General features: G+C 48.2%; 1 protein-coding gene across 1 annotated transcript in view; it reads left to right on the plus strand.

The window, feature by feature from the left end:
- Positions 1-1,179: 1,179 nt before the first annotated feature.
- The window catches only part of klf7b (Kruppel-like factor 7b), a 53,378-nt gene continuing 42,849 nt past the window's right edge, over positions 1,180-11,708 (plus strand). Inside the window, exon 1 of the mRNA XM_035603856.2 lies at positions 1,180-1,573. Within this exon, the coding sequence (XP_035459749.1) occupies positions 1,472-1,573 (102 nt within the window). The 5' untranslated portion in view covers positions 1,180-1,471. The remainder of the gene's footprint in view (positions 1,574-11,708) is intronic.

The following is an 11,708-nucleotide window of genomic DNA, read 5'->3' on the forward strand; positions in this document are numbered from 1 at the left end:
ATAAATGAATTCTGCACTAAATCCTCCATTAAACTTTTTTTATTTGCAAGTCTGCCAGCTTTAAAGTGACAGCGGTCAAATCTGCACAGTTTAACATCTTCCCACTTTACTCAACGGCTAAAAGTTCATTACATTTGTAAAAATGCTAGTTGCAGAGGTGGAATAATAAGAGGGAACTTATGGAGTATGTTTATGTGTACTGAAGTAGAACTTTGAAATGCTTTGACCCGTAATCAACAATGTTTTATGTTAGTTTTCATGAAGTCGAGTATCTGATCTATCTCTTCATGGACTACATCACTTTACAGTGACATTTGGCGAGTGTGAGTTCAAGTCCGGAAGATAAATATTCGTATTCAATAAATAATATTTTTTTTAAATGCTGATGAAAGTGGATTGATTCCCTCTCCAGAAATACATTTAAAAAAGGGGGGGGGGCTGTCCCTAGACTGAGCAGGTGGGCGGTCCGGGCTGAGCTCCCCTCTCTTCTGCTTCCCTGCCCTCCATGCAGACATCGCCACATGAGAGCCACATGGCGGACGCTCTGCGGCGGTGGAGCAGTCAGAAAAACAACACCCGGCATCTCAACTCCGACATCAGCTGCTTGTGACGCCCAGATGCTGCTTCATGACGGAGTTGTTTTTTTACATCCTGTACGTTGTGTTGCAGCAGCAGCAGCAGTGGACTCTCTGCTCTCCTCTCTGCCTGTGCAGCCTGTAATGACTGAAGCAGGAATGCTGCCGCTTTTATATAGGCCTCTAAAAATAACTCACCCCACACCGCCATCTAGGGGCCGGACTGACAGCCGCCCGCAGCCAATGGCGTCCCCGCAGCCGCGGACGCTCCGCCCACTGCCCTCACTCGCACCGCCTCCTTAATTGGACGCCAGTGACATCATCAACCCTATTTACCTTATTAGGTCACGCATGAAATTGATTGACGGGTGGTGGCTCCTCCCCCCCCCTCTCGCGCGCCGGTCGCCTGGATTGCAGCGGGGTCTGTGCAGTCTGCTTTGCTGGAGGAGCGAACCTGGCAACCTGGCAAGCTTGCGCGGAGCCCGACTGGCAAATCTGGCAATGCGGAAATAGATCTGGCACCCCCCCCCCCCCCCCCCCCCCCCCCCCCCCCCCCCCCACACACACACACACCCCCCCGCCCCCTCCGAGCGCGCACTGAGGAGAGAAGCGTGACAGGGCGAGCAGAGAGGAGCGGGAGCAGCGTTCACAAAGATACAATAATCAACTCTTTCTATTTGTTTCTTCTTTTTTTTTTTTAATCAAAGTGCTCGGGTGCGCTCATCTGCACCCGCTGGGCTTTTTTTCCCAGCATTTGGGTTTTTTTTTTATTTTTATAAATAAGATAAGTCTTAGAAGAGAGAAAAGAAGAAGTGCGTTTTTTTTCTTTTTTTATCGTTTGGATTCCGGACTTCTTCTTACTGAGTTTTTTTCTTTTTCTTTTTCCTGCATCAAGCATGGATGTGTTGGCGAATTACAGTATTTTCCAGGAACTCCAACTCGTCCACGACACGGGTTATTTCTCCGCGATGCCTTCCCTGGAGGAGAACTGGCAGCAGGTCAGCGGCGATGCGTTTTTCTCTTCTCTTTTTCCGGTACAACCGGGGGGGGGGGGTGTCTATTAGAAAGTGGGGATGGAATGTCACGAGATGCGTTAGTTTTTGTGATGTTGATTGTTTTATGAGTGTGTTTGGTTATGCATCACCGGGGAGCGGAGCGCTCCGGCGCGGCGCGGCGCGCAGCAGCGCAGCAGCGCAGCGCCGCGTAGTTGCGTTTTTTCTCTCGCTCACATGGAGCACGGCGAGGTTCGCTGACAGGAGAAAACACACAAACACACACACACACACACACACACAGAGAGAGAGTGGGAGCTGGGTGAGCAGAGGGAGGATACAGACAAGAGCATTACGCACATGGACAAAAAAGCATTTTGGAATGCGTAAAAACAATGTAACCACCTTCACCTTTACGCGCTCGCCCATTATTGTTGAAACTAAAAGTCCCTTAAATGTACCTTAATCATTGGCATAATTAAATGCCCTTGATCATGAATTTAAAAGCAGGAGCATGGCACTGTGGAAATCCCCCATGAGGAGCTTTTTCTCTCCTTTTTTTTAAACCAAAAACCTAAAAAAGGTTCACCATCTTCTCCTCATTGAACCCAAACGCTGGTGGTCAGTGTGGAAATGGTTTTTTTGTTTTTTCTTAGTTTCGCTGGAAATTCTGGAGAAAACATGCAGAGATGGGATGCAACATCTCGGACTCCACGTTGCTCTGATGGGGAGGAGGAGGAGGAGGAGGAGGGATATTCTGATCTTTGAGATGTAGCGAGATGCTTCAATGGAAGTTTACGGGTTTTACAAAAAAAATAGTGCATTTGGTGCAACTTTCTATGTTTCTCCTTTCTTTCTTTTTTCTTGCTGTTATTGTGTGAAGTATTATAGGCTCCACGGTGTCAGTCAGTTTGAGTGGCAGCTGCAGACTCGGAGTCGGAGCTGATTGAAGGTGAAAGTGGAGTGGGTTTTTTTTTTTTTTTTTTTGGATTCCCACTGCCGGAGCTGATGATGTAGAAGGTTAAGTCCCGGAGATGGTGATGGTGTCTTCAGTGTGACTGATCTGATCGATACACCAGCCTGACACACACACACACACACACACATACACACACACACACACACACACACACACAGGAAGGGGGCATGCATGGGAGATGGACACATGCATAACAGCTAGTGACTTGCCCTTAAATAATACATCCATATGTGCCACTGTTTGTTTGCAGATCATCCTGCTGAATTATGTATCACCACCCACTATAGAACATACTGTACTCTGTCCGAGAGCCCACAGACTGTTTTTTATGAACCTTTATCTCACATTTTAAACCTTATTTTCATGCACAAAGAAGAAAAAACAAAACAATGACAGTGATTTTTCTCTGTACAGTGATTGTAGTCCTGGTGATGGAGTGAAATTGCCCCTTTATCTGTTTTCACAATCAAAGTCCAGGTTTCAGAATCCAAACGAGGATTTAAAATACTTTTTGAAACACGTTTGACAATTGTTGAGATGCAGAATTGAACGAGAAATGAGGCGAGCGATTGAAAAAAACCCAATTCCCCTTCTGTGTCCCCGTTGAACTTGACGAAAAGAAGCTGTTAATTGGAAGCCACCTCGATGAGCCTCACGTGTGTGTGTGTGTGTGGCAGTGTGCTATATCACCTTAATGATATGCTATTGAGAAGTGAGTCCCTGCCTGGGACAAAGATCCACGCCGGGGTCACGCCGTCGTGTGCCTTTTGTTCTGGTGGTCGTGAACGAAGCCCAGACTGCGTTTGTCCCCCGTGACCGTCTCGCTGACACAAATCCTCACCGCCTCGTCCTATTTTTAGTCCACGCATCCCCTGTAACCCATTTGTTTCCCCCCATCTGTAATCACGTTGCTAATTGATTGAGAGTTTGGGATGTTGACGTGGCGACTCGTTTTTCCACAGAATTGCTGCCTTGAGACGGAGGAATGTCGAGCCGGAGGGAGGCGGGCGGGAGAGCGGGGGAATAGAAGCAATTCCGCTCGGTGTGCGTGTGCGCACACTTTTTGTCCACGGCGGACAGTTTATCATATCGCAGGTATGCGCGCGCTGCGCTGTAAGTTATCGTTTGGAATTTGACAGCCACGCCGTTGTGACGCAAGTCGTAAGTGAATGATAGCACCTGTTCTGTGTGAGTGGCTGTGATGACATATGGGCAGTCTCTCAGAGAGGTTTGGAGTATTAGGGCTCCCTCCATTACTTGTTGCCCTGGCAACAACTATACCGGCGCTGAATGGTGATTGCGAGGCAATTCAAGATTCTTTTGGAGGAGGGCACTCTGGCATTTTAGAACGTGGCAGTTTGTGATCATACCAGGAGTTATGTGAGAAGATATATCAGTTATTTCACAACGTGTCCAGTGGATAGACTGGTCGCGAAACATAAGCACTTAGAAGTGTCAGGAAACACCGAAGAAAAAGTGGAACGTCCGGCAGCTGAAGACACTTTTGGGAGGAGCTGGTGGAGACAAGGCAGATACGTTATTCACCACCTGGACAGAAACACGATCACGAACGAATGGCTACGAATCAATGAGGTGTACTGTAAGAAGGGGACTGAGCTAATAGCTTAGCATTTACAAAGGCCCGGATTCGTCAACGGTGCGTTTGTTGATTGAAGTTCTTTTGACCCCTGACAACAACCTGAGTTAATTACTACGATTTATCTTGAATTGTTAATTCTTGACAGACAACAGTTTTGCACATGTAGGCATATTGGTGGCTACTTCTTTTTCAAACTTTTTCCATCAGCGGAGGGAAGCTAGCAGTTTTCCCTCGCTTCCACTGTCTTATGCTAAGCTAAGCTAAAAACACCCCGGACCAAACTGGGAAATTGGTACGGAATGAAACGAGTACATTTTTCAAATCCAAAATGTCAGAATCTTCTCTAGATGTTGGGTCGTTTTGCGGACGTGTCCCGTCACGTTTGGGAATTTGGCTTTGAAAATACTAAAAAGGAAATCTCAAATTTGAATCATAAAAACAGAGGGAAATGTATCTGCACTCGTGGGGACACAAGTCTTAGGGAGAGCAGATACTCCGATGTTCCTGTCCTCTCTTTGTTTCTTCTGTCTCCTCATCCCCTCATTCACTCCATCTCCATTCCTTTCTCTCTCCCTCTCTTCTATCACTCTGTAACACACACACACACACACACACACACACACACTCTGGCTGGCATGCACTAATGGAAAAGCCATGGTCTGGCAGGACTCATCCCGCCACTTCGACAGTAATTGGCCGTTTGCTGTCAGACTGACGGAGAAACACACACACCAACACACGGACACATTCTGAGACACACACACACACACACACACACACACACACACACACACACACACACACACAAACAACCAGATTTATCTTCTTTTTCCTTTCCGTCCCTACATTAAGCTCCTGGTCTTTGGTCTTTTCCTGGCACAGGCGTCTTCTATCAGGTACTTTGCATCATGGGTAAACATGTGGAAACCCCCCCCCCCCCCCCCCCCCCCCCCCCCCCACCTGTCTATCAGTCTGGTTGCCTCTGACAGTATGAGCCCATGTTGTGCATATAATTGCTTCATCCTCGCAGGTTTGAAGGGATGTGATAGGCTTAAGGGATGTGTGTGTGTGTGTGTGTTATGACTGTGTGTGTGTGTGTGTGTGTGTGTGTGTAGAGGGGATAAAATGGCAGCGGAGACTCGCCAATTAGATGTAATTCATTCATTTCAAAGCGAAAGTCCGATGATGGGAAAACAACGGCTGTGAAAACAGAGGGATGATTGGGGGCGAAGGGCGAAGACGAGGTTAAACTGGCGAACTCTCTCGTCGTGTCTTTCTCGCCTCGTCTCTTGATTGATTTCGCCGCGGTGTTGTCGCGGCACTAGACTATAGGGGCCTCGTGCTCCTGCGAACGACAGCCCCGCGTTTTTTTTCCCCCCTCAAGAGCGCACTTTGTCAGGTCTGTGTCTGCCGCCGCTCCCGACTGCAACAATGACGAGTCAAGCGCTCCGTCTCATTCCCGTCCGTTGCTCCCTCAGCGTTTCCACCGAGGAAAAGCTCGCAGGTCTTTCGCCATCGCTGCCATTTTTCCACGGAGAATCATCCAGTTAACTGCTGTTGAATTGACTCTCTCCCCTCTTTCTTCCTCTCGGGTTTTGTATCAAACCCAACAAAGCTCCTGTGTTTAATTCAGAACCAACCAATAGCACAAAAGAGCTCGATCCGACCGTTTGACTCACGGAGCTTGTTCAGGTACGCTGACATTCCGGTGAAAGAATTATCTCAAGCATTGTTTCGAAGAGTTTTCTTCACAATAGTTCTGTCGGTGGTACAGGGTCTGCATCAGCAACCGACAAGTGGACGGAGAAGCCACATGACTCGTATCCCTCTCCCCATCACACATCATCTATATAAGCGCTTTTCAGGCGTGAACTCCGGAAAACATCTGCAAAATTGGGCCTGGACGTCTTTCGCCGCGGTTTGCCTTTCGCGTACAGTGCCACGAGCGCGACAGGGGGCTCGTCCGAGTCGGACGCAATCTGAAAAAACATTCTGTGGCGTCTGCGCAGGGTAGCGCAGGAGGCAGGCTTTTTCAGTTTTTGCTTCCGGTCGTCAACACGCGATCATCCCTCAAGATTTTCCCGCCGTTTTCTCGCGTGGGCTCACTCGGGACTAGGAACAGTTCCGGGAAATGGCCGGAAGCAACATTTGCATTCTCACATTGACCCCCCGCCCCCCCTCAGGAAAGTTTCAGGGAAACGTCCCGACTCCAGTGCCTGTCTGAAAGCATCTCTACCTCCACCAAGCTATGGAGCAAGATGTTGATCATAACCTGTTAACCCACCGCACGGACCGCTGGATGGACTGGTTTCCAAACATCTCTCTCTTTATCCTCACTCGGATTCTCTCTCTCTCTCTCTCTCTCTCTCTCCCTCCCTCCCTCCCTCCCCATGGCATGACGCCGGCCCAGGGAAGTTTGACAAGATAATAAATTGCAATGCGCGCTGCGGTTTTTCACATTTCACAGTCCAGTAGCTCTGTACGTAGGGACGGCGGCGGGCGAGGGGACAACGGAGGGGAGGGGCTGAGAAACACCAGGAGACACAATAAAAACGAGTCGAGATGAACAAATGCCCACGAAAGTTAGCCAGGAAGGGGAAGAAGACCTTTCTCATTTTTTCTTCTCCATCCTCCACTTCCACTTCCACCCCTTCCTCCTTTTGTCTGTGTTGCTACTCGTCTTGTTTCACCACTGACACACACACTCACACACGCACACGCACACACGCACACGCACACACACACACACACACACACACACACACACACACACACTCACACACACACACACTCACACACTCACACACTCACACACTCACACACAATGTTATGTAATTGTCTTTTGCTGCTTCCTCATAGTCAAAGCACATGACCAAAAAAAAGAGGAAGACGAGGGAGGAAACACACTCAGAGAGGGAGAGAGATGAAGAGGAAGAGGAAGTAACTGCCGATTATGTAATAAGTTACCCGAGTATCCGAAAAACATACTTTTCAAAGGCGACACAAAACAGAAATCTAGCGTATTTCTCTCTATTCGCCAAATTGAGAATTCTGTCCAGATCCGGAGAAACGTGTTGTCTCGTGACAACCGCAAACCATAGAGAGGCAGATTTGAAGCTGTGGGAGAAAGTCAGATCTGTAATAAAAAAAAAAGAGAGTTCAATCACAAAACCTGCGGCTGCTTCACTTCCTACAGTGTGGTGGCTGGTGCCAACTGCTCTCCTCCATGTGAGTCACTGTAATCACTGCTTTCATCCATTTCCTTTTCTTCTCTTTTTAATCATGCTCCCAGACACACACACGCACTTATTGTCTTTTTCTTCATAAATTAAAATCACTCGAGTCAAACGCGCTCACGCACGCACGCACGCACGCACACGCGCGCGCACGAGAAGCCATATTTCAGTAAGTGAATAAGGCATTCAGTCTTCGGCGGCGGAGATTAGATAAGAAAGTGAGCAGTCAGACTGCCACGGCAGGAGAGCAGAACAAATGAACTGCACTCGTGATGGAGAGAGCTTTACGCCGCCAAAGCGCCGGAGCCCTGATCTTTTTTCAAGAGGAGCAGGGGGGGTTTTTTCTTCCACGGCGGGGGCGACTCTTTAACCGCGGAGAGCGATTACTGCAGTTTACGAGGAGATTTAGCCGTTCGCCTTTCGTCGTGCTCCACATACTACTGCGGTTATCCACCGTGTTCATCCTGTACATCATGTTTTACACATGCACACATGTATATAGATGGATACGTACTCTCTGTGTCGCGGGCCCCGTGTAAGCACAGGCGCTTCGTGGCTTCGACTGAATTCGCCTCGGAGCAATCGAGTTCAGGAGATGAGTGGAGGTGAGGGAGGGGCTTAGAGATCGCACACAACACACCTGTGTGTGTGTGTGTGTGTGTGTGTGTGTGTGTGTACATCCTGCTGAGCCAGTGTTGGCTCAGGGACAAAGCCCTGTGACCTGGCGTCCGTCCAGCTCTACTGCGCTCTGTCTGTCTCTCCTTTCTTCTCTACCCCCCCCCCCCCCCCCCCCCCGACGGCCTTTTGTCTGTGCACATTTCAAATTTGCACACTTAGAATTATATTTTTGAGAAGAAAAACAAAAACCCCAAAAAGCCTAAATATAGAGAAGAGTTTTTCCCTCTGGTCTGAGGTCAGGCTGATGTGTCAGCAAAGAAAAACACGATGCAATAAAAGCTGATTGAAACATATTTTTTTCCGAGTAAACAATGACATGGTGGGACCTGCTTCCTCTTCTTTCTCTTTCTCCTGCCTCTCATTTATTACCGGCCGAGTGGAACATTGTTAGAAAGAAAGGAAAGAAAAGAAGGACAAATGACGAGTTTTGCCGGAAAAATTACATAAATACCGGCAGCGCTGACACGACTCCATGTTGAATTACTACAGCAGTTTTTTTTTTTTTTAATATTATCTTGTCTTGTCATGACAACAACGTCTCTCACTGACGATAAAACACACTGATTCATGTTTAACTTTGCAAACATTTTGCATATTGGTTTGATATGTGGACATCTGGTGGAGAACGTGTGTGTGTGTGTGTGTGTGTGTGTGTGTGTTGTGGTAATGACATCATCCGTAGTGAGCAGAGGATGTTGACAGTGGCAGAGGAAGTGTGTGTCTTTGTGTGTGTGTGTGTGTGTGTGTGTGTGTGTGTGTGTGTGTGTGTGTGTGTGTGTGTGTGTGTGTGTGTGTGTGTGTGTGTGTGTGTGTGTGTGTGTGTGTGTGTGTGTGTGTGTGCGCAAGCTTGCCAAGGCCTACAGTTGGCACTACACCATCCAGGATATGAGTTGCACACACTCAAGTCCAGTTTCACAAAGATCCGGTCGACCGGCGTGTAAAGTTAGACCCGGTATTGTTTTGCTCTATGGGTTAGTTTTCACACAAATATATATATATATATCTTTGGCTTATTTTTAATCCCGGGCCGTCCCAGCAACCGCCAGCCACCTGACACCCGACAACACGGCGGAAAACGCGGCTCGATTTGTGGTTTGAGCGCAGAAACACTTAGTTGGATTCGTGCGGCGGAGGAAACCGAGAAGCTTCAACCCGCATTTGGACAAAAGCTCACAAAATCTTTCAACGCGGGGGAAATCCAAAGGCACAACTCGTTAACCTTTTTAAAAAGATTGATGAAGTAATTTGTGTTTTCTGCTTTTCACATCGTGCCAGGACGAGGCGGGGTGAATTGAAATGAAGCAATTAAAACAATAGTTTTCACGAGTGCTGCCATATTTAGTCACACGAACTCAGAAGGAGCAAAGATTTCCACTTACGTAGTTGTACATGAGAGCAGTGGGTCGTTCTAATGGACTTTCCTTATAACTGTAGTGAAGAGAAGCCAAACATGTGGTTTAGTCTAAATATAGTTGAATTTTTCTCTGGTCAAATTAGTGCTGCTCGTTCTACGGCCTGTCAGAGCCTCATCTCTGTGCAAATGATGAACAAAGATCTGACATTTTAGTTAGTTCATAACTTGAGAAGGCGAGGAAACGTTCAAAACAAAATATTATCCCCAAGACAGGGGAAGGGCCCTTTACAATGTTCACAACATCCTTCAAGGGCCATGTTAAACTATTAAAAGGCATATATCACATTAACCTCTTCACTGTACAGCGGCAAACAGAGATGGTGCAAACTTTCAGTGCATGTCCCCGTCAGCGTGGGAAAAAAAATTGCCCGGGGGGGGGCCTTACTGTACGTACAGTCGACAGAACTCGAGCACAGATCCCTCAGTCCACGGCCCGAAGGCCGCCGGTTGACATGGAGGTGTGTAATGTTGGATTATTGCTCAACCACAGTCACAAGTGGGTCTGCAGGAGAGTTTCACAAGAGGACGTCACTTTGTTTCAGGGCATTTTGAGCATAATGTACTCGGAGTGTGTGTGTGTGTGTGTGTGTGTGTGTGTGTGTGTGTGTGTGTGTGTGTGTGTGTGCGCCTGATGTCTGCGCGGAGACGGAACAAGAGACTTGCGAGCTGCAGTGATGACGGAGTGTGCCGGCGTTCCAGTACGCATTTATGTATGCATGATTGGTGTGTGTGTGTGTGTGTGTGTGTGTGTGTGTGTGTGTGTGTGTGTGTGTGTGTGTGTGTGTGTGTGTGTGTGCCCGCAGACTGGGACGTGGTAAATGGGTCAGATGCAGTGGAGGAGGATGACCTTGGGAATTTGTCCTGTTTTTTCTCTTGAGCCTGCCGACGCTTTTCTTTGTCTCAGGGAGAGAGAGAGAGAGAGAGAGAGAGAGAGAGAGAGAGAGAGAGAGAGAGAGAGAGAGAGAAGGAGAGAGAGAGAAGGAGAGAGAGAGAGAGAGAGAGAGAGAGAGAGGGAGGGAGGGAGGGAGAGAGAGAGAGAGAGAGAGAGGGAGGGAGGGAGGGAGGGAGGGAGACGACGACAGAGAATTCAGAGTCACCAGATGTTGCCGAAAGCTACATTTGTTGCCAGACAAGTTGGAAGCAACATTGACCTCATGTTTCCAACGTCTCCTTTTCTTTGTTGTCGTCACAATAGTGTGCGTTCCTTGTTTTTTTATTTCCCCCCCTGTCCGTCCGCCTGTCGCGCCCTGTGAGTCTGGCTCTGCTCACAACTTTGTCTGAAAGCAAACTTTGAGCACGCAACTTCAAAATGTGTCATTGTGGGGCGGCGGCGGGGGGGGGGGGGCTGGGGCTCCTCTGACATCATCATCCACCCGCTTCTCATTGGCCGGATCCGCCCCGATCACATGAAAACAGCTGCGGGGTCAGGCGATGTTAAGTGTCTGAGTCACTAACACTTATACCTCCAGTCTTTCTCCTGCTGCAGTGATCCCAACCAGCATTTTGGATTTTGAACTACAATACACCTTCTATTGAATCATCCATTTTACCGTGTGATGTCATTAAAAAGTACAATACTCTCTCCTGGTTCCCATCACTTCCACATATCTCCTCTTTAAGCCTCCCAGTCTTTCCTGTTTCCCTCGTGTCCAAACACACCTTATTCATTGAGCCAAATACTAAGTGCAAACATATTCATCACTACTGTTGTTCGAGTTGTGGCTCATCGGGTCGCCGTGGTTTTTCACACTCTTGTGTCACCAATTGCGCATTTTACGCAGACTGCATCTCAATGAGGCCAGCTGCTCCGCGGTGTGTGTGTGTGTGTGTTTGTGTGTGTGTGTGTGTGTGTGTGTGGAGAAATGGTTGTGGTGTCTGGCCCCAGCAGTGCCACGATGCCTGCCATACTGGGATATGTGGGTCGTCAGCTATTTTAATCCACAATGTTGCCTGGAGTACCTGAGGGAAAAGACAAGTGCTGCAGCGCGTGTGTGCGTGTGTGTGTGTGTGTGTGTGTGTGTGTGTGTGTGCGTGCGTGCGTGTGTGTGTGTGTGTGTCTGTGTGCGTGTGTGTGATGTGCGATATGCGAGGTGCGGTTGCGTTGTTTTGGGTCGGGTTGTAAATGAGCTATCTAACGGGAGGAGGGTGCGTCCACAATAATGCAAATTCAATTTGAAAATGAAAACGTTCACGTGTCAAATACAGTTCTGTCATTCTCCAGAGGCAAAGAGAAA

Source organism: Scophthalmus maximus, chromosome 14, assembly GCF_022379125.1.
Source record: "Scophthalmus maximus strain ysfricsl-2021 chromosome 14, ASM2237912v1, whole genome shotgun sequence".
In the NCBI taxonomy this organism is placed as follows: domain Eukaryota; kingdom Metazoa; phylum Chordata; class Actinopteri; order Pleuronectiformes; family Scophthalmidae; genus Scophthalmus; species Scophthalmus maximus.